Source organism: Sinohyriopsis cumingii, chromosome 15 (assembly GCF_028554795.1).
Source record: "Sinohyriopsis cumingii isolate HCF-2022 chromosome 15, ASM2855479v2, whole genome shotgun sequence".
Classification (NCBI taxonomy): Eukaryota; Metazoa; Mollusca; class Bivalvia; order Unionida; family Unionidae; genus Sinohyriopsis; species Sinohyriopsis cumingii.
In genome coordinates this window covers 91,318,157-91,344,155 of record NC_142975.1, presented here as the reverse complement: position 1 = coordinate 91,344,155, position 25,999 = coordinate 91,318,157, and the positions used below count along the sequence as shown (strand labels likewise).

Sequence of the window (25,999 nt, the reverse complement as noted above, 5' to 3'; positions counted from 1 at the left end):
ACAGGTTAACTGAACAGCTCTGAATCCATGTTGTAGCTGAAAGTAATAAATTGAAGTGAATCCATTGTGCATTAATGTTTTTTGAACAACTTGCATTACATCACAGTCCAAAATGTGACAGTAATATAATCATAATTAATTATTCTCCTCATGTCATCAAATATATGGTTGATGTGCCCCAGTTTATGTGCATATCTCTGTGCCTGAATATGTTTTATGTAAGATATCAATAATTCATAACAGAATCTGCATTTACTTGTTTTTTAATAGGTGGAGAGACTAACAGTCACGGCAGGGCAATCAAAAGGTCCAGCCACGTCAGTGGGAGCTGGGCCAGCTCAAGCCAGTGGGGAGGCATCAGCTTCTGCCTCTGCCCCAACTAGAGGGGCAGAGGGTGGGGCTGCAGGAGGAGCCTCAGAAGAGTCTGAAGATAAAGGTATGTCATAACTAGCATTCCTATGACGTGCATAGGGATAGTCCCTCCTCCAAAAAAAAAGAAAAAAAGAGCAACAATCAACAAAGTGAGACTGTCCCACATGACAGCTTTAAGGCTGTTCACTGAGAAGAGTCTGAAAATCAACACGATAAAATCAACACAATAGAGTTTAAAGATAGTTTACATACTAGGTTGTTTTATTAGTGGAATGGTCAACTGGTAAGTTACATAAGCAGATGAGCTAAGTCAGACTTCCTTGGGTCTCTCTTTTTTTGTGAAGAATTAGCAAATGAAAACACAATTCAACATATATCCTAGAACAAATAGAAATAAAGATATATAGGATTAATAAAATAAAAATTTAAGATGGTTATTATTTTAATGACCCCAGAGCAAGATAAATTTGAGGGACCTAGAAGGGTGTAGCAGAGGGGATTCAGGACAAGTTTGTGTGTGGTGGGAATAGCATCCCTTTATATCTGGCTGGCTGGAGCTGTGCTGAGGTTTTGAATGCATTCTAGGATTGCATTTGATTACTACATTTGGATATTTAGTTGCCACCTTCTCTTCAGTTTTGTAATTATTAAAGGTTTTGTATATAGTAAAAAGGTGTTTTAAGATATTCAAAGGTGTCATTCTGTATTTTTGTAATTGATTTTCATCCAAAATTGAACCACTCCAGTGGCCTAGTGGTTAGAGCATCCACCTCAGATGCAAGAGGTCATGGGTTTGATGACCAGCTGAGTCATACCAAAGACTTACAGTAATGGTACTAACAGCTGCCTCGCTTGGTGCTCAGCATTGAGAGGTTAGTGTTATGACTGCTCAGCCTGGCGTCAGGATAATGTGACTGGGTGGGACATCATGATACATGTCTGCGGCATGATGCCCCAGTGCTGGACATCACTATAAACTGCCACACTGCAGACATCATAGTGTAATAACTGATTTTTTTTAAAGCTTCATTCAGAATCCAAATCTCACACACACATCCACATCCACACTCAAGTTAATGGTCTACCTGGCCAGTGGCATTTGTTTTGCAAACAACATAATATATAGCTAATATTTCTCTCTGAGTATAGATTAAATATTCAGATCATTATTAATTGTAAACATATCTGTAACTTTGAGTTAGAGCTACAGTCTTGATTCAGACCCTGGACAGTTCCAGAAAAGAAATTTTCCATTAAGTTGACAGTAGTTACTGATGCATGAATTTTGCAGGCTGTTGCTCCAAAGAAAATCAAAAGTCAGACTTTCACCCAGTAAAATATGTCTTCTAGGGGATGACAATGATACTGGCTCTTTATTAGGTTTTTAAAATATTTTTGATAGACAAAAACAACAACAAAAACTAAATTTATATCTTTGCCTTTATCAGCTTATTATGGTATTGCTGTTTTGTTGTTATGGAAAGGATGTTCTTATTTTATTATGTCTTTCATGCCTGTCACTGTAAATATGTATGTATGTATATATGTGTATTTATGTATCTATGTAAGAATGTTTTTAATGTCATGTCAGCACAAAACTGGCCATGTAGTGCTGATTCAAACATGAGGCGCTAAAACAGTAGTTCAAAATATTAAAATAAAACGAGTTAGAATAGGGGCGAACATTTCATTCTCATGGTTGCTTTTTAACCTGACTTTATTTTCTGCATGATGATTAATGATTAACTGCTAGCGACTACCGAAAGCTCTATAGGGAATGATTATTGTAATCAATAATCAAACATTCTGTTTATTCTAAGCCTTCTTCTTGTTACCTGATGGCTTTTTTTGTGCGCTTGGTGTTTCCAAGATATGTTCCAAGAGTTGATTACATTCAGTATATAAAGTGTTTGGAATGCCTTGGATGTTACCCCCTGGATGCAACTGAAAATGGCAAAGTGTTCATGTAAATTTCAATACCTTGCATTTGGGAATGAAGCCACAAGCATAAGTGGTAATTGAGTTTGTCTTTTAAGTTATCTGCCAAACTGAATAACCCATGCTGATGATGTAGTGTGTTTAGATGAGCGGCATAGTTTGACATCGTTAACAGTTGGTGGATCGCAAAAGCTGAAAAAGTACTGCTTTCTCATTGGGATAGCAATTTAGGTAAATTTGAAAGTCTTTATTATGACATACCTTCCATGTAAAGTATGATGAAATCTCAGTATACACCAAGAATTATGTGATAATGGATGATACATTTTGAAGTCATAACAATTTAAATTTGTATTTATTACATAGTGGCAAATCATGAAGGTGTTATAGCTGCACCAACAAGCCATGCAACAATCTTTTAACCATGCTGTTTTTGTGTAACACTGATACCTAGCCATCATTTGCATTGGTGAGGCAGCCTTTGTTAGTTTCAGTGTGTTATCATTTGACAGATGTCTGTCAGTCCATCTGTCACCTACAACATATCTTTTGTGATATCACCCATCTGTTTCTCCATTACCACATCTGTTGTGATATCCCCCATCTCTCTCTCCATTACTGCATCTATTGTGATATCCCCCATCTGTCTGTCCATTACCACATCTGTTGTGATATTCCCCATCTGTCTGTCCATTAACAAATCTATTGTGATATTTCCCATCTGTCTGTCCGTTACATCTCTTATTGTGATATCCCCAATTTGTCTGTCCATTATTATATCACCTTTTAAGCTTCTGATCAGAAAATTACAAAACTTCTTAGTCGCATTGTTCTTGTGGTAATCATATGCATGAGGGTTTCATCTTTGCCCTGCTTTATGGGTCCATGGGAGTGGGTTTCACCTTTTCCCTGCCCTTTGGGTCCATGGGAGTGGGTTTGTGGTAATGTGTACTGCAATGTTCACAAGGTTTGAAAGTGAGGTGTGCAAAAATGTCATTATCATGACTTTTTCTAATATTTTAAGAGCAAACCTCATATATCACAGCTGTAAGACACATCGTGTATGTGATAGATTTTGGATTATGATCCTTGAATTGCTTTTTAGGGGTGAGTGTGAGTAATAGGTGGGGGTTTGGAATATTAGGTAAAACTCCTAGGGATTTCTGTTGTCAAACCAATTCAGTTTCTATTTTTCTTTTCATCACAAAAGTTTCCAAAGAGGAGGAGTCTCTGCTGAGGAAGCTGATTAACTCTAAGCTGGTATCCACAAAAGCAGACCTAGAGATCCTTCAGAAGGATCCCAACTCTCCCCTGTACTCCGTCAAAACATTTGAGGCCTTGAATCTGTAAGTGTTTGAACTTGCTGAAATATTACATAAACCATTTGTGTATATATATATGAAGAAAGTGTTGTGTTGTTTTAGACAATGATAGTTACTGTAATTGTTTTTAAATTTAAAATAAAAAGACAACTTGATAAAAAACAAAAAATAAGAAGTTTAACATTGACAAAACACATGCATAATAGATATATTTTAGAAAACAACTTCATTATAAAATTATATTATGTCAGAACATTGAGGTTTGTATTTGGTTACATAAAACAATGAGGCCTGCCTCTGGTCACATAGATCAGTGAGTCTCGAATTTGGTCAAATAAAACTGAGGCTTGTCTTTGGTCAGAAAATAGTGAGGCCTGTCTTTGGTCCCATAAAAATTCAGGCTTGTCTTTGGTCCCATAAAACAGGCATTTTTTTGGTCCCATAAAAACAGTGACTCTTGTCTTTGATAACATAAAACAATGCAGCATGTCTTTGCACAGATAAAAGGTTGAAGGCATTAAAATGTATGTACCAGGTAAATAAAACTTCATTTAAGTTCAGAAACTTGTTTATTACCATCGCCTGTTACAAACTCCAATGACCACATTATTTTTTTGCCATTTTATTTTTGCACAGAAATATAACTTTCACATTATGTTATTGATTTATATATAAAAATTTTTTACAAGTTTATACCCATTCAACTATATTAAAGTTACTACATTTAAGTATTACTAAGATATTATGTTTTGATGTTACCATCCATCTGTCTGGCTGTTACAAATTTCATTTCGACACAATAACTTTAGTTGTTCATGATGTACAGTTACCAGACTTTACAGATGTTTTGCAGTCATGGGTCAAGAAAGAACAACAATGGATTCAGAACATTAACTCGAGTTCTCAACCAATTATCAAAGTCTGTGGACAGTTTGTACTTGAAGTAAGGATGAACCATATCAGTGTCATGGTCAACAGGCAAGGTCACTATGACTGAAAAAGAATAATGGTCTCTGCACAATAACTATATAAAGAAGCCTCATGATTTAAGGGTCAAACAGTAAAAGGTCAAGGTCACTGCTAGAAAGAAAATTTATACACGATAACATTAGTTTTTAAATGAAGACCTGGACCAGACTTTGGATGCTTTGCTTTGGGTAAGGAAGAAGCATGTTGAATTTTGGGGTCAAAAGGTCATAAGTGAAGATCACTGTGCCTGAAAGAAGAAACAGTTTTCTGCAGAAAAGTTTAAGTTATAGATCAGACACATTGATCAAAATTTTTGGATGACTTCTACTTTGGGTGAGAAAGAAGTCTATTGGTTTTAAGGTAAAAATGTCTTAGATCAGGTTCACTGTAACTGAAAGAAGCCTATTGGTTTTAAGGTAAAAATGTCTTAGATCAGGTTCACTGTGACTGAAAGAAGCCTATTGGTTTTAAGGTGAAAATGTCTTAGATCAGGTTCACTGTGACTGAAAGAAGCCTGTTGGTTGTAGGGTAAAAATGTCTTAGATCAGGTTCACTGTGACTGAAAGAACCTTATTGGATTTACGGTAAAAATGTCTTTGATCAGGTTCACTGTGACTGAAAGAACCTTATTGGATTTAAGGTAAAAATGTCAAAGATCTGGTTCACTGTGACTGAAAGAAGACAAATGGTCTTGACAGAACTTTAGCTCTCAAAATTGCACCTAGACCAAAGCTTGTGGAGAACTTGCACTTATGATCTGGACGAAGCCTGTTGATTTGGGGGTTACAAGATCAAAGGTCAAGGTCATTGTGGCTGAAAGAAAAATTGGTATTTTGAGAATAGTTTTTGTTAGTAATTTCCTTGACTAAACTTTGTGGATGGCTTTCTTTTAGAGTAATAAGGAGGCTTTCACTTTGGGTAATAAAGAATCATGTAGATTCGGGGGTCTAAAAGTCATGTCTCATTATAAGTCTTAAGAAACTAATGATTTCTGCACATTGAGTTGAATTAAAGACTATGCACCCTGACCCAGAAGTTGAGCTGATTATGATACCATGGGTCATTGATCTCCAGAGTCAACCATATACTAGAGTCTATATAAAGGACTTAAGCATGGATTGCTGATACAGTACATACTATATAATTCCTTTGGTCAGTTGTATAATAACAGAGTACATTATAATGAAGTGTTGAGTCTTGGTTATATCTATATAGTTATCTATTCCAGGAAACCAGAGCTACTCAGAGGTGTTTATGATATGGGTTTCAATGCTCCATCCAAAATTCAAGAGACTGCCCTTCCTGCATTGCTTGCTGATCCGTAAGTATTACATTTTTAGAAAAAATACTTTTCTTTTTGAACTAGGTAATGAACAGTCATAGGCATTTATTAAAGAAGGTTAGAATATACATAAGCAAAACTATATGTTTTATTCCTAGTCATTGGGAAGATAGAATCAGTTCGATGTTGCATATGGATAAGTCAAGGCAGTTAGGGTGTCAACTCATATATTATAAATAATTTGCAGATTCATTTTTTTAAAAAAACTTGGAAGAAGTAAACTCACTTTCACTACATATATATCATATATGTTAGAAAATGTGTGTTTTTTCTTGTGTATAGGATGTGCTTTTATATGTGGAGCTGTGAATCACTGTAGATTTGTGTGTATCAAGTTTCATGGTTTTGGTTCAGAAATACACAATTGTCTGTACATAATTTCATAGATTTCTCTTTTTAACAAAAATGATCAATACTGGAGATTGATGTATTACCTCAGTCAGCGATGATACTGACAATCACTTTTTAAAAAAGGCTCAATTTCTACTTCAGTAATTGGGTTGATGTCGTTAGTTATCTCATCTCAGAGGTGGTGGGGTGTCACTGAAAGACTTCTGATGCTTAGTTGTTCCAACATGGAAAATGGTGCCTATCATACATCCATTATGGCAGAACGTAGCATCCATCTTGAAAACCTGGTTGTCATTTCTGATCCTGAACACAGTCATAGTGACATGGGGTTTTCACTAGAAGACCTTCTATAACGTCTAGTTCTTTCTAAATGAAAATGGTTTTACAAAGCCATCCAATATGTCCACTACATTGGCCATCTTTAAAATCATACTTTTCCTGAATGGACAGTCATATTATCATGGAGGTTTCACTAAAAAAAAAATCCTTATGATGTCTAGTTAGTCCTAAGTGAAAATGCTGCTGATATCCAACATGGCCACAGTAGCCATCCTGAAAATCTTCTTATCGCTACTCTGCCTGAATGGAAAGTCATGTCCATATGGTATTTTCACTTGAAGTCTTCTAATGGCTTCCATTTGGTCTTAAATAAAAATTGTGTCGATCTGGTATTCAGTATAGCTACCACAGCATCCATCTTGATAAACTTACTGCTACTACTAGTAGATGAAAATTCATGTCTGCATTGGGTTTTCGATTTGAAGACTTTTTAAGATGCCTTGTTCGTACTAAATGAAAATGGTGCTGATTTGATATCAAGTTTGGCCATCATAGCTGCCATCTTAAAAAGTTGTTGCTTCTATTTTCAAGCTGGGAAGTCATATTGACATGGGGTATTCACTACAGGAAATGGTGCCAATCTGACCCCATACATGGCTGCCATAGTGAAAATATTGAAAATTTACCTGAATAAATGCAGTACATGCCATCATCTGTATGCATTTCTTGATGGGAATGGTAGCATGATAACATAAAAATATTTTTAATTTAAGGTATTTTGTCTGTACTGCAAACCAGTTCTAATATTGCACATACATTTATAAAATTTTGTTCTTCCAAAGTTTACAGTTGAGAAGAAAGGTGTGTATAAATACTGACTGGTTTTTATATTTTATTATTTTTAATAAAATTTAAGTTTAAATGCATTTTTGCAGATGCAAGTTTCAAATGATTTCACTATGAAATCCTATAATTGATATCCTTATTAATCATATTGCCATATAAGCATTGATATTACGATTGAAAAGATGTCCCAGGACTTACTACTCTAAAATAAAGATCTGTCACAGAACATACAGTGCAGACAAAAATTACTTTAGAAATTAATTTATTGTGTCCCAACATGTGCAGTAAGTATATCAACATAAGGGTGTTCCCCGAAATTTTTCCAGTAGTGTCTGGTTTGCCCTAGATATAACTGATGGCAGTCATACACTCAGTATGACTGCCACAATGGCTGGTTTGAAAATTTTAAGGTTCAAGAATATCATAGGTGGTTTCAACACTAGAACAAGTTAAAGCAAGAAATGTTCTTATCTTGAGTTCCTGGACATTCATTTTCATCAGTAGAGTATCAGTCCGTCAAGGGACTCTGTTTTTCTTACCATGGTTCTTGATTCAGGAACTGAGCTGTGCCATTTGAAAAATAATGATTGTCCATAGGACAGTGAGTAAAATAGTTTCTGCCTTTCACAACTACTAATTTTGTGTTAATAGTGTTTGAAATTTATTTCCTTTGATACTCCGTCCACATATAATTAAGAATTTACCATTATTCCCTCTGATTCCCCCATACATGTGTACATAAGAGTGTACCGTTATTTCCTCTGATTCCCCCATACATGTATAACTAAGAGTTTACATTACTGATATGCTTTCTTGATTTATTTTTGTCAGACCAGCCAACATGATAGCTCAGAGTCAGAGTGGTACTGGAAAGACGGCTGCATTTGTCCTTACTATGCTCAGTCGAGTGGATCCCAGCAAAAATTACCCACAGGTACAAACCTTTTGAGTTAATGTCACCTGCTGAACATATATTTGAAGGCATCAGCTGGCATGGATAATTAATATGTTTGCAATTAAGGAAATTGCTGTTGCCAACATATTTCATATGTTTTTCAGGGTCCGTAGGGGACCTTGAAAAGCCTTGAAAAATTAATTGTTCCTTCAAGCCTTGGACCACTCCGGTGGCCTATTGGTTAGAGCATCTGACTTGGATGCGGGAGGTCGTGGGTTCGATCCCCGGCCGAGTCATAGCAAAATCTTACAAAAATGGTACTAACAGATGCCTTGCTTGGTGCTCAGCATTAAGAGGTCAGTGTTAGGACTGGTCGGCCTGTTGTCAGGATAGTGTGACTGGGTGGGACATCATGCTACATGTCTGCGGCATGATGCCCATGTGCTAGACATCACTATAAGCATGCAATGGTAGAGAGTGCTGCACAGTCACATGCAGCTGAAAAAATCCCTAAGCTCTTGTAACGATGCTTACTACAGGCAAAACAAGAAGCCTTCAGCATGAAATCATTTCTGACAAAAGAGGTATGTCTATGAAGACAGAGATTCAAGTTTTAAAATATAAACTGTATATAGTCTTAATTATGAAATTAGTTCAGTCTGGTTCTGTTTTGGGACTGAGTGGAAATAGGACAGACTATAGTCCTTAATGTAAGACCTCGATGCTGATATTTATGTTTTGGCCATCAGGGTCTAACTGCCTAAGTAATAGCACTTTGTAGCGTGTCTTGATGTCAACTAACATTGTAACAAAAGTCAATTTTTCAGGAATATCTCACTAAACTGGCAATTAAAGTAATGACGCTTTGCTACAAAGTAAAGTCATAATGTTTTAGTAAGACTTACTCTGATGTCTTTTCTCTAATAAATTCAAATTCTCACAGAAGAAATGGACCTGTTTTCAAGTTTCATTGGCCAACATTTCATTTGGCTGGAAAGCGATGAAAGCCGAGAATGCTGAAATCAGGTTAAATTAAAATATTGTTCTTTAATGAAAGGAATAAAAAATATATTATGCCTGTTGGAACTGTAAGCAATGTTTCGTTTCGTTCATGAAACATATCCCCCACATGAACCTACTTGAACATACTTCGGCATACGTTGCCTACTGTAGCATTTCAACAAATTCAAATTTATGTCAATGGAACATGCAGATGTGTCCATTTGCTAGAGTCAGATTTTGATTCCACCAGGATAAAAGCAGCACAGTGAGTATATTAATTATATATCAATTTTTGGAAGAGTGTTGATATAGGCAGCCAGGTGTGTGCAATATTCCTGAAATTACTCGTTCAGATGTCAACCGACATCGGAACATGCTATACAAGCCCGTTATTTGGGTAGTAAGACGTAGCACTAAAACAATTTAACGTGTGCTATATCTTACATTGTGGGACTAGAACAGATGATAATTACAATGAATATGATAAATCTAAAAATATAGAATACAGCTAAGCTGAGAGAAGTATCAATACATCTAATATGAAATAGTTTAAAATATCCATACGCTGTTTTTAAATAAGCAATAATATAAAAAATATCTTTACTTTTTTTGTTTATGGGGATGTGAAGAAGAAAGGAAGGTACTGGAAATGAGACAATGACAGCTGCTGCTGATGACTGTGCATTGAAAGCAAAGATCAATAGCAAAATTTCCTTTATCGCGACATCAGAAAAATTGGAGGAAAAGTGAAAAGGACAAAATCGCTAAACTTGGAGCTTTTGAAAATCAGCTTGATGGCAAGCTACAAGAACTGAAAAATTTGCAATAAAATATTTTGGACTTTGTAAATAGTGTAGTTTAGACAGTGTAAGGGGCCATCCATTTAGTATGTATGCATGGAGGTGGGTTAACCCAAATGCATGTGATTGCATGGGGTGGTCTACTGATAATGTACGTATGCACATAAAATGGGCAGGGTAAAACCTCAGATAATTTGTCTAATACATAACCTGTTTGACTGGGTTTACTAGACAACTTTTTAAAGTTACAGAGCTTGTTTCCATGATGCAAACAGACATTCAGTGTTGGTGAACTATCTGTTTTATTAAACATGTTAATATTATTAATCCTTGATCAGTTCTGCATGGATTAAATATAGGCTGTTCTATAGAATGTGTGTGTGTGCATGACTCGTACATATGCAGGTGCGGGTGTAAAAATGTATGCATGTGTACAGGGAGGGGTCAAGCTTTGCCAGATTTTTGCGTTCTTACTAAATGGATGGCCCTTAAAATGAACTTTGTTCGGTAACTACATTATTCTAATGCTCCAATGTAGGATGTTTAATATTAATGGGAAATATATCAACGATCATTCTATTGACTTTCTTTTTTTCTTTTTAAAAAATAAATTTGCAAGAAATGTTCCTCATATGAAGTAATAGTAAGTATTTATTTGTGTTTACATACAGTTTCTTATATGTATCCTTTAAAATTAATGTAATAATGCACCTTGAAAAACACAATTTAAATCTTGAAAAACCCTTGAAGATTTTGAATAAAATATGCTACTAACCCTTTTGGTTAATGATACGAATGAGAAATTAAAATGTTTATTAAAACACTTTAATGTCATCTATCTTGACCATCAAGGTTTCAAACATGCATGTAACTAACAAGCAGTTCAGCAGGTATTGATATAAAAAAGTTAATATTTTTCAACTGGAAATATTTGAGATGCATCTAAATGGTTTCATTATGACTCCTATTGCATTTTATTAAGTCCAGCCATTGATTTGCCTCAATAAAACCTATAACATTGACTGATATTAAAGTTATTTGTTGAAACATACTGTGAGGGTTCTATTTATAAATGCTGATCTTGAATAAAACTGCCCCCATGCCTTTAAAGATAGAAATTGTCAGAAGAGGCATTCCCCTTGTGTGAAAATGCTGGAAAAATCACTGATTTTATTCAGCAGTAAATTCTTTTACTTTAAGATCTGCCCTTTAAAAGCTTTTTCTGGCAGCTTCAGTCTCTGATACAACAGAGAGATAAAGGTAGGTAGGAGAAATTAGTCATGGAGGCAATATATAACAAAGGGGATAATAAACCAAGTTTATCCTTCCCCAATCCTGCCAACAATCAACAGTGACTTATTACCCTGCTGTCCACTGAAAATCCACCATAGGGAACAGTACTTGTGCATTTTTGGCTATCTTGGATTAGCGTTTTTCCACATAACAAATGGGTGATTGAGCTTGTTTCAGAGGGGCTTTCGAAATTGTTTATCCAACCCCCCCCCCCCCCCCCAACAGTCATGTTCACTTTCCATGACAGATATTCCAGCCAGTCGTGGAAAGGTAGAAATGTTACAGAAGGAGATCAGGTATTTTCTCTCCAAGCAGATGGTATAGAGACTTTGCAAACCAAACTCTCCAAGATCTTTTTCAAGACTTTTTCTGGTGCCAAAAGCTAATGGCAAACTTTGACTGGTGAGAGATCGGTCTGCAGTAGTAATAAATACTTCAGGATGGAAGTAACATGGTTGGTATTTGTTTCTGTCAGTGATAAATATCTCTGTGATGAAATGGAACCACAAACTACCCATCTTCTTCTCTCCAGTTCCAGATACAGAGAGTTGGGTTGTGGATCCTCTGGCAGTCAGACAGGATGGGTTTTGGGGCTACACCCTTTCTCCAAATGTTCTGATCCAAGAGTAAGGACAAAAAATGGGGTCAGACCTGCAAAATAGTTATAATCATGCCCATTTAGATAGGATAATAGGGAACAATATACTTGACCTAGAGATGGACATCCCCAGGAAAATCCTGATACTGCCCAACTCCGTTGAACAACCCAGTCGCAGGTGTTTCATTACATTCCAGACAGGCTTCTCCACATTGGTTTGCTCTTGTCAGGAGGACTTTGCATAGAAATAAATTATAACCTTCATTCCTGGAAATGATGTCAGGAGCTAGAAATCCCTCCACATTAAATTTTTAGGAGGAGAAGAACATTTTCGGGAACTGATGCAGGGGCAAAAGCTTTATTCCATTGAATCTATCTGTATCTCATTTGGCTACCTTTGTTTCTCTGGCTGTTTGAGGAGAGAAGCTTAGCTCGTGTTTCCATTAAGGATTACCACTCCGTGATTTTAGACACATTCAGGCAGCATTGTAGAGGGGATAAAAGGCCACAAAAAGGACCTATCAGTTCAGTAGCAGAGACTCATTTTGTTAAAGCCAGAGCTTAATTGAAGCTACTATCATTAAAAAATCTGCCCTAGATTCACTGACCGAGTTTTATGCCCTTTCAGTGGACCCAAATTATCTCCATTTAAGATCAGAATGTTCCATGATTTGAATGACAGAACCAGATTTTATAGCTAAGAACAAGTTGATGTCGGGCAACAAGACTGGTCATAGACTCTCTTTGATTGATATTCTTAGCAAGGCAAGATCCAGTCCATGCTTTCAAACATGATTTGAAACACAGAGTGAAATGTTGTGGGGATCAAGAGTACAAAACCATCAGCTGTTTTGCTTTCATGTTGTTGTTCTAGGGTTTAACGCCATTTTTCAGCACAAAATAGGCTATACATGGTGGCCAGTATCACTCGTGGAGGAAGTACCCTGGAAAACCCAGGGAAGAACCACCGATCTACGAGAAGCTACTGGCAGGATTTCCCACATACCCACGCAAGCCGATCCTTGGACTCGAGCCCACGCAGACAGAGCTGAGATGGCAGTGATCCGAACAGTGAGTGCTTTAGACCACTCGGCCACTCGGGTCCCTGTTTTGCTTTCATGTTAGGAGAGCAGTTTATCCTTCATATAGTGATCCCACATGAAGGATACCTGCAGAAGAGGTTGGATGCTCATTAATTTTCTCAGGCTGTTGTGTATTCTTCAGACATGTGATGAAGGAACATATTTAATGGAGATGGTGTATTTTTTTGTATTTTTCTTTAAAATATTTGCCTGATTACATTACTGTTAAGCCCTCACACACTGATGCAGTGTGAGCATCCTCATTGCTGTTTTGCTCAACCTTAAACTGGTAAACATCTGGTATAGGGATAGCTTCTAGTGGTGAAAATGGGAGGTAATTTTGAGGAGTTTCTTCCCTTTGTTTATATGTGATATATATAGTTAAGAAGGACAAGGAAAGAGATCATCTCTTTGGTTGGATAAATTTCCTAACATTAATGTGCCAGGGAATGTATTCTTAAAGATACATAATTTACTTTTAAAAAAATCAACTTGTTAATCAAATAAGGTATATTGTACCGATTCTCCGAGTACAACCTTACACTGACAGATCAGAAATATTATGTTAAGAATTATGAATAAAACTTCATCATTTTAACCACATTTAGAGCTCTTGCTTCAATGTTTGTTGTTTTATAAAAATACCCAATAATATCATGTTCATTATTTTTCAGTGCCTCTGCTTGGCCCCAACATATGAGTTAGCTCTTCAGACTGGTGAAGTCACTAAGAAAATGGCCAAACACATGACCAATGTCAGAATTGGTTTTTCTGTCCGAGGCGAGAGAAGTAAGATTCTGTTTCTTATCATGATTGTTTGACTTGATTATGGTTCAGTCATGAAAACAGGGCCATGTATTGGATGTTTGTGCAAGGTAATAATTCAACCTTTTGATGGTAAAGTTAAATTTATCTAGTATTTTATCTACTTTTTCATCTTCTTAACAAACCAAGTTATTGTCAACAGCAATCATTTTTCTTGTGGAGATGGTGTCGGCAGCATTTTTAAATTTAAAGTTTTATAAACCACATATACATCAGTTGCAGCATTTAATTTAAACTCCCTCACCATAGGACTTAAATTTATGACATAATATGCATGTCTTATCTTCTTACACATCATGGTGAGCAATGTTCAAGTATTGCATTATTGAAATTCACACATCTTCATCTATGACTTTACTCAACTGGAACTTAATAAGTGACTGTATTCATATGGAATTTTGTGATAATAATTACTATTGGTATAAAGGTTATATATGATATCGAAAGACTTTATGTTTTGTTTGTCTTGCCTGGTTAAGCAGAAAGCTTGATTCATGTATTTGGAACAAAAAGCTTCATTTTAAAGTTGTTCAAAGTCATATATCTTCAGTTGTTTCTGCATTCAGCTGAAACTTTGTACAATTTTACAATAAACCTAAAGTTTTAATTTGGTATACTTTGCCTGTCTCACCTGGTAAAAGAAGAAAATATGTACCATTATTTTAAACAGTGTTAAAGCGTTGTGTGAAAATTTCTTCATCTTGAATAGTAGTTGCTGTATTCAGCTAAATATTATATATATTATATAGGATAATATTAAAGTCTAGACGCTAATGAAGAATTCCTCTCTTGCCGGGGGGGGGGGGGGGGGGGGGGGGGGGGGGGGCGCCGAGTGGCCAAATGGTCTAAAGCGCTCTCCGTTATGGATCAGTGCCATCTCACCTCAGTCTGCATGGGTTTGAGTCTCGGATTCAGCCAATGTGGGTATGTGAGAAAGCTTGCCAGTAGCTTCTCATGGGTCAGTGGTTCTTCCTCAACCATTAATACTGGCTGCCATGTATAGCCTATCGTGTGCTAAAAAATGGCGTTAAACCACCCATCACCAACACCTCTTTTGCCTGCATCATCTACATGTTAAAGCATTAAGGTCAATGATGTTGAACTTTTGTGTGAATTTTACGAAAGTTACACACAGTAGTTATAGTGACAAGCATACAAGCACAGATGCCACAATATCCAGAAGCATACAAGCACAGGTGACACAATATCCACAAGCAGCCATGGTCTCAAGAACTACTTGAAGGGCACAGAGGCAAGTCATGACCCACACAAGTGGCTCTTTCTGATGCTGAGGTATCGGATGATCAGACTATTTCAGCTCATGAGATTAGAGCGATCCATGTGAGCCTCGTGTTTGAACATAACATTTCAATCCGCAATATAATAGAAGTTGTTGGCTTGCATGCAAATTCAGCCTTCTCAAATTTTCATCTCGGACATGAGACAAATTCTCAGAGTCAACTCATCCTATTAACTTTGCTGGATTCACCAGGGAAACTTTGCCAGTATGAAGATTCTTAACCGGATGTACAAGTCACAGATCACATGAACTTAGGCTGTGTTGGTTATCAGATTAGCCAAACTGATTATGTTTAGCGGGGAATCCAGCCATTATTTTATTTGAAGGATACCCAATGTATAGGTCAGATAGTCAGCATTCCTTCCCTTTTTAACTATTCTTCTTGCATTATTGTGATCAGGGAATATATTTGAAGGAGCACTGTTGGTGCTAGAATCATGAAACTAGAGCTTTGTTAGTGCCACAAAGGAAGGTTACCTTGGTCAGTATTTCACACTTTATGGGCTTTGTTTAAGTTTTGCTTTTAGCTCTTGATCACATAGGTTTTTAGCATGTTACCAAGAAACTTAATGGTGGGATCCATCTTGATAAGTAGTACACCTATTACAGCATGATGTTGTCTGAGACAAGTTGAATCATTTCTGTTCATGACATCAGGTTCAAGGTCGGTAGCCATGACAAAGAATTTTATCCTTCACTTACAGGGTAGCTTGTGAGCATGTTAACTCGCATATGTAAAAATATATTTTGTTTCCACATTTGATGTGTTGGAGTTTCTAGAAAATAGCCAAGATGCTTTCAATCTGTGGTAGTTATAAAGAAGAAACAATCTTACCTTGAATACATAGAAATGCTTTTCAGTCTGTAGAGCCTCAGATCCTTTGAGACTCGTTTTAATTCAGATATACTTGAAGGCCTGTGTGGACCCATTTTCACACTATACATATTTATCTCAACTGTACAGCAGCCAGTCGGAAATCTTGCTATAACTCGAGAATATCATTGATGGTTTCAACACTCAGCAGTTGAAAATAAGAAATGGTCATATCTTGGATATCTGGAGATTCTTTTCAGCCAGAAGAGTGTCAGTTCATTCATGGTACTCTTGCTTTTACCACAGATAAACTTGCAGACCTATGTATATTTATTTTCAGTATTTATTTATTTTTTAGTATGCGCTTATTTTCACATGATGTGTATATCCAGATTTTAAAGTATTAGTGAAGGAATTCATTAGCAGATATTTCTTATAGGTATTATGCTGGATTGATTTGCAGTTGATTAAATTAAAGTCCAAGCATAGGAAATGCCATTGCAGAGATTCTTTATAATAATCTTTTCATTTTTTTTTTTTCAGTTCCTCATGGCCAGAAGTGTACAGATCACATATTAATAGGAACCCCAGGGACAGTCAGTGACTGGTGCTTGAAATTTAAATCTGTGGACCTGAAGAAAATTGTTGTGTTCGTTCTAGATGAAGCAGATGTTATGATTGCCACTCAAGGTCACCAGGATCAGTCAGTTAGGATAAAAAGGTTTGTTTAAAACATTAAAGTTAGTTTATATTACATGATTGTGAAGCAAGTTTAATGTCTTAACATGCTCTCGATAGCTCATATTCGCATTAACTGATCAGTTAAGCATAAGAAATTTTTAAGACTGAAGAGGAACACGCATACTGAAACCAAGGATTGAACCCAAGACAGTAGATGTGCAAAGCAAGAGTATAACTACTATAAAATCCTATGACTTTTGCTGTTAGTTTTTTACATTGCTTATTTCATCTCTGGACAATAATTCAAGTTCTTCACCAGCTACAATTAACAAATTTTATAAGAACATTGCATTTGGATCAAGGAAGAAAGGTAAACTGTTTCTGCACAATAACTTGTATACCAAATATCTAATCCAAGGATTTTAAAATGGCATGCAAGTTAGATAGGTGATCAAAAGTACCCCTTGATGATTGCCTCCACTCTAATGTGGCATCAGCTGGTATATTAGTGCAAAACTCAAATTTACCTTTTACAAGTGGACACAGAATGGGGTTGTACGGATAGAAATCGCACACATATGCTAGATGTCAGCAATCTCAGTACCACCTATGGCCTCTTTTGTTTTATTTCAGAATGCTCTCCCCTTCCTGTCAGATGTTATTATTCTCAGCCACCTATGATGAAGATGTGATGAAGTTTGCACAAGCCATCATCCCAAACAACCCTATAATTATAAAACTCAGAAGAGATGAGGAAAGTTTAGATAATATTAAACAATATTATATTGAGTGCAAGGACATAGATGATAAATATCAGGCTGTATCAAATCTGTATGCAACAATATCAATTGGACAGTCAATGATATTTTGTGCAGTAAGTAAATTTTCATATATTTTTCTCTAACTTTCATCTTCAGAATTGAGATTTTTATTAACAGTTTATTTTATTTCTTGAAGTACTGAGAATTCGTAATTTTTTATGAGGTACACAATTTTGTGGATTTGTCCATATAAAGTTAATAATTTTCAAACAAGTAATGATTTTTCTGTGAAAGTAAATGTACATAAGTGGCCTTGTTGAAATTGCTATCGCTGCTCCTCCTAAATGGAAGTCATATAAACAAAAGACTTTTTATGATGTCAACTTGATCCTAAATGAAGTGATGTTGATATAATGTCCAATATGGCCACCACAACAGCCAGCTTGAATGTTTGTATATCTCTACTCCAGAGCAGAATGCGATATGGCTATGGTGTTTCCACTGGAAGTCTCTTTTACTGATATTATGAAGACATGCAGTATGGTCACCCTAGTGGCCAACATTTGAATCTTGTTATCACTACTCCACTGGAATGGAGGTCATAGACTTATCATGATGTCTAGTTGATCCTATATTTAAATGCAGATCTGCCATCCAGTATGGCCACAACAGATGTCATCTTGAAAATATTGTTATTGCTTCTAGTTGGTAATGGATGGTCATAATCAGCATGAAGTGTTTACTGAAAGACTTTTTAATGTGTCTAATTTTAAGTAAATATTTTGTTTATCTGATATCCAAAATGGCTACCACAGCAGCCATCTTGATAATCTTAACGCTGCTCTTCCTAGATGGGAGGTCATATCAACATTGGGTTTTTGCGAATGACTTCCTGTGATGTTATATGGGGTACTAAATGAAAAATGTCAGATATCCAGTATGATCGACAAGGCAAACATTTTAAAAGTCTTGATGTTCCTGCTCATAATTGAAAATCATATCAACATGGGGTTTTAACCAAAATGATCGTGATATCTAGTTAGTCCTGTATGAAATCTGACTTCAAATGTACCACAATGAATATCTTAAAATTCCTGTGACTATTTTCTAGAATGGATTGTTATGTCAGGGTTTTTTAGTGCAAGTCTTCTGATGCTGTTTAGTTTGTTCTAAATGAAAATAGCACCAATCCTATGTCGGCTATAGCTGCCTCAATGGCTAATTTGAAAATCTTATAGCTCCAGAACCAAAGAAGTGGTTTCAGCTCTTCACAGTTAAAAAGAAGAAATGGTCTTGTCTTAAATTCATGGAAATTCTTTTCGGACAGTAGAGCATCTGTATCATTGACCCCATTTTAGATTGAATTTGAACCAAAACTTGGAAAATGAGCTTGTATATTACAATTTTGGAACAGTTTGATTACGAGTGAGATCTGTAAATATGAACAAGCTGACCTGGCATCTGACTGACTCTAGGAACTATATATCAGATTAGAGTTTGATGCAGCTTACGGTAATGAAGGTATTTAACATTGCAGTTAATTCTAATGTTCCACTGGGCAGTCTTTTGACCAATTTTGAGATGGTACTTGTATTACTAATCAAATTTTGATTGAACATGTGGAACAAACCTTCATCATTAGTGTTTTAGACAAGTTCAAATGATTACTTTTAGAGCCAGGTAAACCTCTGGTTCGACACACCAGTATTTCTAGATGACAGATGATAGGCCAAGTGAGGACTTTTGTTTATTTTTAAGCTTTCAAAAATTTCTTTAAACTTTCATATAGGAAATGCTATGAAGCAAATATGTGACCGACACAGGTATGCTTACACACAGGTCTATTATAGACCCACAAGTGATGCTTACACACAGGTCTGTTATAGATCCAGGTATGCTTACACACAAGTCTATTATAGACTCAGGTATGCTTACACACAGGTCTATTATAGACCCAGTTATGCTTACACACAGGTCTATTATAGACCCAGTTATGCTTACACACAGGTCTATTATAGACCCAGTTATGCTTACACACAGGTCTATTATAGACCCAGTTATGCTTACACACAGGTCTATTATAGACCCAGTTATGCTTACACACAGGTCTATTATAGACCCAGTTATGCTTACACACAGGTCTATTATAGACCCAGTTATGCTTACACATAAGTCTTTTATAGATCCAGTTATGCTTACACATAAGTCTATTATATAAACACTGATGCTTACACACAGGTCTGTTATAGACCCAGTTATGCTTGCACATAAGTCTATTATATAAACACTGATGCTTACACACAGGTCTATTATAGACCCAGTTATGCTTACACATAAGTCTGTTATAGACCCAATTATGCTTACACATAAGTCTATTATATAAACACTGATGCTTACACACAGGTCTATTATAGACCCAGTTATGCTTTCACATAAGTCTATTATAAAGTGATGCTTACACACCGGTCTATTACAGACCCAGTTATGCTTACACACGAGTCTATTATAGACCCAGTTATGCTTACACACAGGTCTATTATAGACCCAGTTATGTTTACACATAAGTCTTTTATATAAACACTGATGCTTACACACAGGTCTTTTATACACAGAGTTATGTTTACACAATAAGTCTATTATAAAGTGATGCTTACACACAGGTATATTATTCACAGTTATGCTTACACAAAAGTCTATTATAAAGTGATGCTTACACAAAGGTCTATTTTATACACAAAGTTCAATATATATCTACCAATCAATGCTGTCATAAAATCACTTTTTCATTATTTCTTCTTTTGTGTTCTGTAGCATGTAATACAGTATTAGAGTCGAGTCTTTTTCTTGTATATAAACCACAGATATTTTTTGTGATGGAGACATTGTTGTAAATATTTTGAAAACATTTTCAGACCAGAAAAACAGCACACTGGTTAGCTGAAAAGATGATACAAGAGGGACATGCAGTGGCATTACTAAGTGGTGATCTTGAAATTACACAGCGTGCAGCCATTATCAACCGATTCCGTGATGGAAAGGAGAAAGTTCTTATTACAACAAATGTTACAGCTAGAGGTTTGTTTTCTCTGAATGAAATCAGTGAGGATTGGTTTACCACAAGTGCTAGTAAACTGATGAAATCTGATGTCAGTTATATTTTGCCTTACCAAATGTCATATCAAACTAGTAAATCTTTGGATATTTCACTTTTAAAAACTGTAGCATTTATTTGACCTTCATTTGTCACAAATAATTATTGGACAATTTATATGTGTGCTTTTGTTAATATATTGTTATAGGTTTTATCTATCCATAGTTGCTCAGAATGGAAGAATAGTAACAGAATTGATGCAGGTTCGAATCGTAATATCAGATTAGCCCAGGCTAGGCTACCATGGTGTGTCCTGGGCAGGGTACTTTATGTCTATAGCCTTGGCACTAAATAACCAGCATGTGTTGCTGATCAGTAAGACAACAAAGCAAACTCTTGTCCTGTCCCAATATTAGAGCATCTGCACATCATTGTTTTCCTTGTGTTCCTCCTTCGATCCTGATTATATTGCATCTTGCATGCAGCTTTCTTTAAATATATTCATCACAAGTTTCCTTTTAACCCTCCCTCGACTGATTTGGTGTCCTAGTGGTAGAGCATCTACCTTGGATGCAGAAGGTCATGGGTTTGAACCCCGGCCGAGTCATACCAAAGACTTACAAAAATGGTACTAATAGCTTTCTTGCTTGGTACTCACCATTACAAGGTTAGTGTTAGGACTGGTTGGCCTGGTGTCAGGATAATGGGGCTGAGTGGAACATCACGCTACATGTCTGCGACATGATGCCTCAGTGCTAGACTTCACTATAAACTGCCACATTGCAGGCATCGTAGTGATATGACTAAAAAAATTTTAAAGCTATGTTAAAAATCCAAATCACACACACACACTTCATTGTTTCCCTTGTGTTCCTCCTTCCCATCCTAATTATATTGCATCTTGCATGCAGCTTTCTTTAAATATATTCATCACAAGTTTCCTATTAACCCTCCTTCCACCCCAGTTTTGCTCCATCCATACATCATCTTTTTTCTTGAAATCCTTTATCTAAATGTTAATGCATTCTTGCATGCAGATTTGAGTACATCTGTTCATCATTTTCTTTGTGATCCTTCTTTGATCCCTGTATGACTGCATCCATTCATTTTTTGTACATCTGTACATTATTGTTTTCTTTCTAATCCTCCCAGGGTTCATGCAAAATATGTTTTTATGTTAAATTTAGGTAAGTATTAGCGGTCATAAATTTACATAGTGGTTACTCTTGAAATTAGTAAAAAGGTCTTGGAAAAGTCATGGAATTCAGTTTTTAAAGATTGCCAGAGCATGTCCTCCTCTAATCCCAACGTTACTTCATCCTTGCATTCAGCTTTTGGTACATCTGTACATCTTTGTTTTCCATCTAACCCTCCTTCCATCCCAATGTTACTACATCCATGCACGCAGATTTCGTTGCACCTGTACATCATTATTTTCTTTGTAACCCACGCTCCCATCACACAGATTAAGGGAGAGGGATTGTTTTTGGTACACTGTTTTAGTTGGATGAGTAAAGGTTATAGATTCTGAACACAGCGTCCTCCCCTCCATGGAAAGATAGGATGTGGTCAAAAGGCACATTTTCATAAGTAATATGGATGTTTCCTTGCCTTCTGAACTCCATTTACAGTGACTGAGTGAGGAAGATCATATTTTGATATGATATTTAAGGAGAATATTTAGAAATTATTCTTGAAGTTTCATATCCTAAATGCAGCCACACATTTTGGTGGGATACAGATACCAAAATTTATTAAAGTGGGCATTTGTGAGGATCCATCTCCAGGTTTCACCTAGGAACTGATGGTAATGTCTTATTGCAAGAAATATTACCACATTTATTGTATGTTTTTGGAAGGCAAAAAATAATTTTTGTTTTCCAAAAACATTAAATTTCTTTTTTTGGTGTCTGAAAACATACAAGGGAATGCAAATTTGCCCCCAACCCCCACCATAATGAGGTTACCTTTAGGTCATATGGTGATGTGCTGCCATTAGGTAAAAGTAGTATTTTTTCTAGCACTGTGGGAAATTTTAATTAAAGAAAGAAAACAAAATGTTTAAAATTAGTATGATATACACTTGTATATTGACAACTTACATTTGTGTATTATAGCCCATAATGCATTATGAATACTATAGGTCACACGTTAGAAAATTCATGTATCAGTCAGATTTGGTTAGAAAACAGAAATACAATATAAAAAATGGCATTCCTTATTGATCTTTATTCCGTTGTCAACAAACACATCACTAAATGCACTACAGTTCCATATTCGTTGCCGACAGTATCATTTGAGTGTTTAGTTCAGGTTTATGTTGTACATGCACTTGTACTTAGATTGGATGATATTTTGGTCTGCATAAGAAATCTCTGAAGGCTAACTGAGGCTACCAATGGGATAAGGCTATTCATAGGGAGAAAAAAAACCTTTAAAAATAAAAAATTTCATAAACATCTTTGGGTCAGATACCAAGTTTGAAAGGATTGTTAATTTAATACCCTTTTTATGCCTCAGTTGGTAGCCTTTGTAGGCATCAAGTTAATTTCCTTTTCCTGCAAAGGATGGGTCAGAACTAGTAGCTTGTCAACATAAATGATAAGAAAGCAAAGGATTTGTTCAATTTGGGCCTTAGGACTTCTGTCAACATACACACTTATTCCACTTATTCTTTTTAACATGTCATCGACATGAGCATGGCAGATTTTGTACTTTATGTCATCGACATGAGCATGGCAGATTTTGTACTTTATGTCATCGACATGAGCATGGCAGATTTTGTACTTTATGTCATCGATATGAGCATGGCAGATTTGGTACTTTATGTCATCGACATGAGCATGGCAGATTTTGTACTTTATGTCATCGACATGAGTATGGCAGATTTTGTACTTTACATTCTTAAAAAAATAGTGATCAGTTTGTTATGGTTCATTCTTTTTTTTCTTCTCTTTTTCTTAACCTAGCAATGGGTAGCTCCAATATGAGCAGAACTTGCTGATTCAATACAGTCGGCTTGTTAAAGATTGTTTTGATGCATATCAGTGACTATAGGTGCTCACGGTTAATAATATACATCAGGGATTTCTTTGACAGGTGTGTTTAAAGTAAAAGGCAGCCACCTGGTTTTGTGAAAACTTACACAATGTACTTAAAATTTAGCTCCCACAATTAATGCTTGTCATTTGCAAAGAGTTTTGTTACCTGTTGAACAATACCTATGACTAATTTATGGTGCATAATGCACCAGGGGTAATCGGTTTGTTTTGTTGCATGATTCCAAGGAATTTACTATAGGATTAAATGATCATGGTTGGGTATTTATTGATGTGTAAATTTTACTAATCACTCACAAAGTAAATAAAGTCCTTATAGTTCCAATTTCGTCCTAAGTAGGGCATAATTTCCTTTCATTTGCTGCTTCACATCACTCCATAATACATAACCGGTACAGAATCACAAGAACAGATTGACTACTGTCACAGTTACGTTTATTCAAAACTTTACATCTTAAGCAATGGCTACCCGTGGTTTCATTTATTTAGAACATTCTTGTTCAATTTTAGTCGGTCCCATCTGCTACGCCGTTGACCATGATTTTATATAATAACAGCTGATACGGATTGAACAAATGTGCTAAATTAAATTTCCAATGTAAACCTGAAATCATAATGGATTTTATCAATGAACAACATGATAATATGAACAAGATAATGCTATCCCTTGCTAAAATAAAGGTAACAATGAAATAAATTGTATACAGGAATAAAATCTTACGTCATTCTCAACAGTGTTAATATTTAACAAGACCATTCAGTGATCTAATGTGAAAAGAACCGTGACTATTGTCATAGTTCGTTTATTCAAAAACTTCATACTTTACATCTTAGGCAATGGCTACCCTTATTGTCAGCACATTTCTTTTTTATATAGAAAAATAACATTCTTGTTCAATTTTAGTCATTCCTATCTGCTGTGATAGTTATCTAATGTGAAATTAAATGTGCAGTTGTTCAATGTAGAGTTGCTCGCAAAACCAGCCATGTTTCGTTTGGTTGCATAGTTGAGTGTTGGAGTGCTGTTGGTTGCATAGTTGAGTGTTGGAGTGCTGGAAGGACTGAATTAAAAATTTAAAAGATGAAATAGTCGTTTCATAATGACATGTCTGCAATGTTTATTTATATTGCAAATCAAAAGTAGTCCCAGAATTTATTGATGCATAAAAAATTCAGATTAGTATCACTTGACCATTTCCATCCAATAATATTGCAGAAAATTTGTTCCATTCATAAAAGTTGGAATTATTAGTCCATAAATGACAGTTCCATGTATTGTTTAATGAGAAAATGCAGGATTCATGGTTTCTGAACAGAGCCATAAATGTCACACCTGTTGAAAATGATATCATTTTGATAACCTACCACTCATGGAAAAATTACATGATGAAGTATAAATCGAATACCTGTCACTATCAAAAGTTATTTAAGTTTATATACTCTATAGTTACCATCATTACACCTAACATTGTTAATACTGATAATAATTTGTTTGGAGCTTCTTATATTGTGTCCAAAAACATAATTCTCTAAAACAGTTATAGTCAAGCAATGTATGAAAATTACAGTGTATTTAATTATTGTTTTTCTGCAAAATGTATGTTGTCCAAAAAAAGTGTCCAGAAACAGTAAAAACAGTATTATCCTTTTAAATTGAATGGCAATAAAGATAAGTTTTCTAGCAGCCCAGGAAAAGGTTTAAAAAAATGGTGGGTAATGAATCCTTGGTGTTGATATCCTTACATCATGGATCCACAAGTTACTCAAGCGGAAACCTTCAAGCAAATTTCATACAGGGTCTTGAGGTTTTGACTTGATTGATTGGTTTGAGTGGTACTTTTAACACATCATGCCTTGGAAATGAGAGATAAAATCCTCATTCCATGGACACACCAAGGCAGCAAACCCAGCTTGGCCTTTGTGGGTATGAAACCCACAACCTTTTAATTACAAGTCTGATGCTGTTTCACTTAGCCACAACCACTCTGCAGGTTTTGACATGGATTATTATACAGTAAAACCTGTTGTGTACAACCTATGGTATGAGCAACCACCTGTCATTTCCAACCACAATTGTAATGCACAGATTGACTTTGGTTATATAAATACTCCGTCATGAGTGACCACCTGCTGAATGTGACCAGCAACTCACGATATCTTGGCAGAATATGCATTTTGACACTGCTGTGAATGACTGCGTCTCAAAAACGAGGATAAACTCCACTAACCTTTATTTAAATTTTTATCCCTGTAACAATGACCCATTACACCATCGTAAAATAAAATAGACTGGCTACTGATATCTACGCTTATTGTTTGATAGTTTCTGTTGTGAACCAGACTAAAGTACATGTAGATTATTCCTGCGCTTAGCCTGGT

At 35.8% G+C, this 25,999-nt stretch overlaps 1 protein-coding gene across 2 annotated transcripts in view; it reads left to right on the top strand.

The window, feature by feature from the left end:
- Positions 1-25,999, top strand: part of LOC149782292 (ATP-dependent RNA helicase DDX19A-like) — a 54,409-nt gene that overhangs the window by 14,264 nt on the left and 14,146 nt on the right. For both annotated transcript variants that reach the window (XM_089933676.1, XM_089933677.1), the window contains exons 4-11: positions 271-436; positions 3,521-3,656; positions 5,830-5,922; positions 8,251-8,353; positions 13,764-13,878; positions 16,572-16,749; positions 17,343-17,583; positions 20,383-20,545. In XM_089933676.1, coding sequence (XP_089789802.1) covers positions 271-436; positions 3,521-3,656; positions 5,830-5,922; positions 8,251-8,353; positions 13,764-13,878; positions 16,572-16,749; positions 17,343-17,583; positions 20,383-20,545 — 1,195 coding nt within the window. The remainder of the gene's footprint in view (positions 1-270; positions 437-3,520; positions 3,657-5,829; positions 5,923-8,250; positions 8,354-13,763; positions 13,879-16,571; positions 16,750-17,342; positions 17,584-20,382; positions 20,546-25,999) is intronic.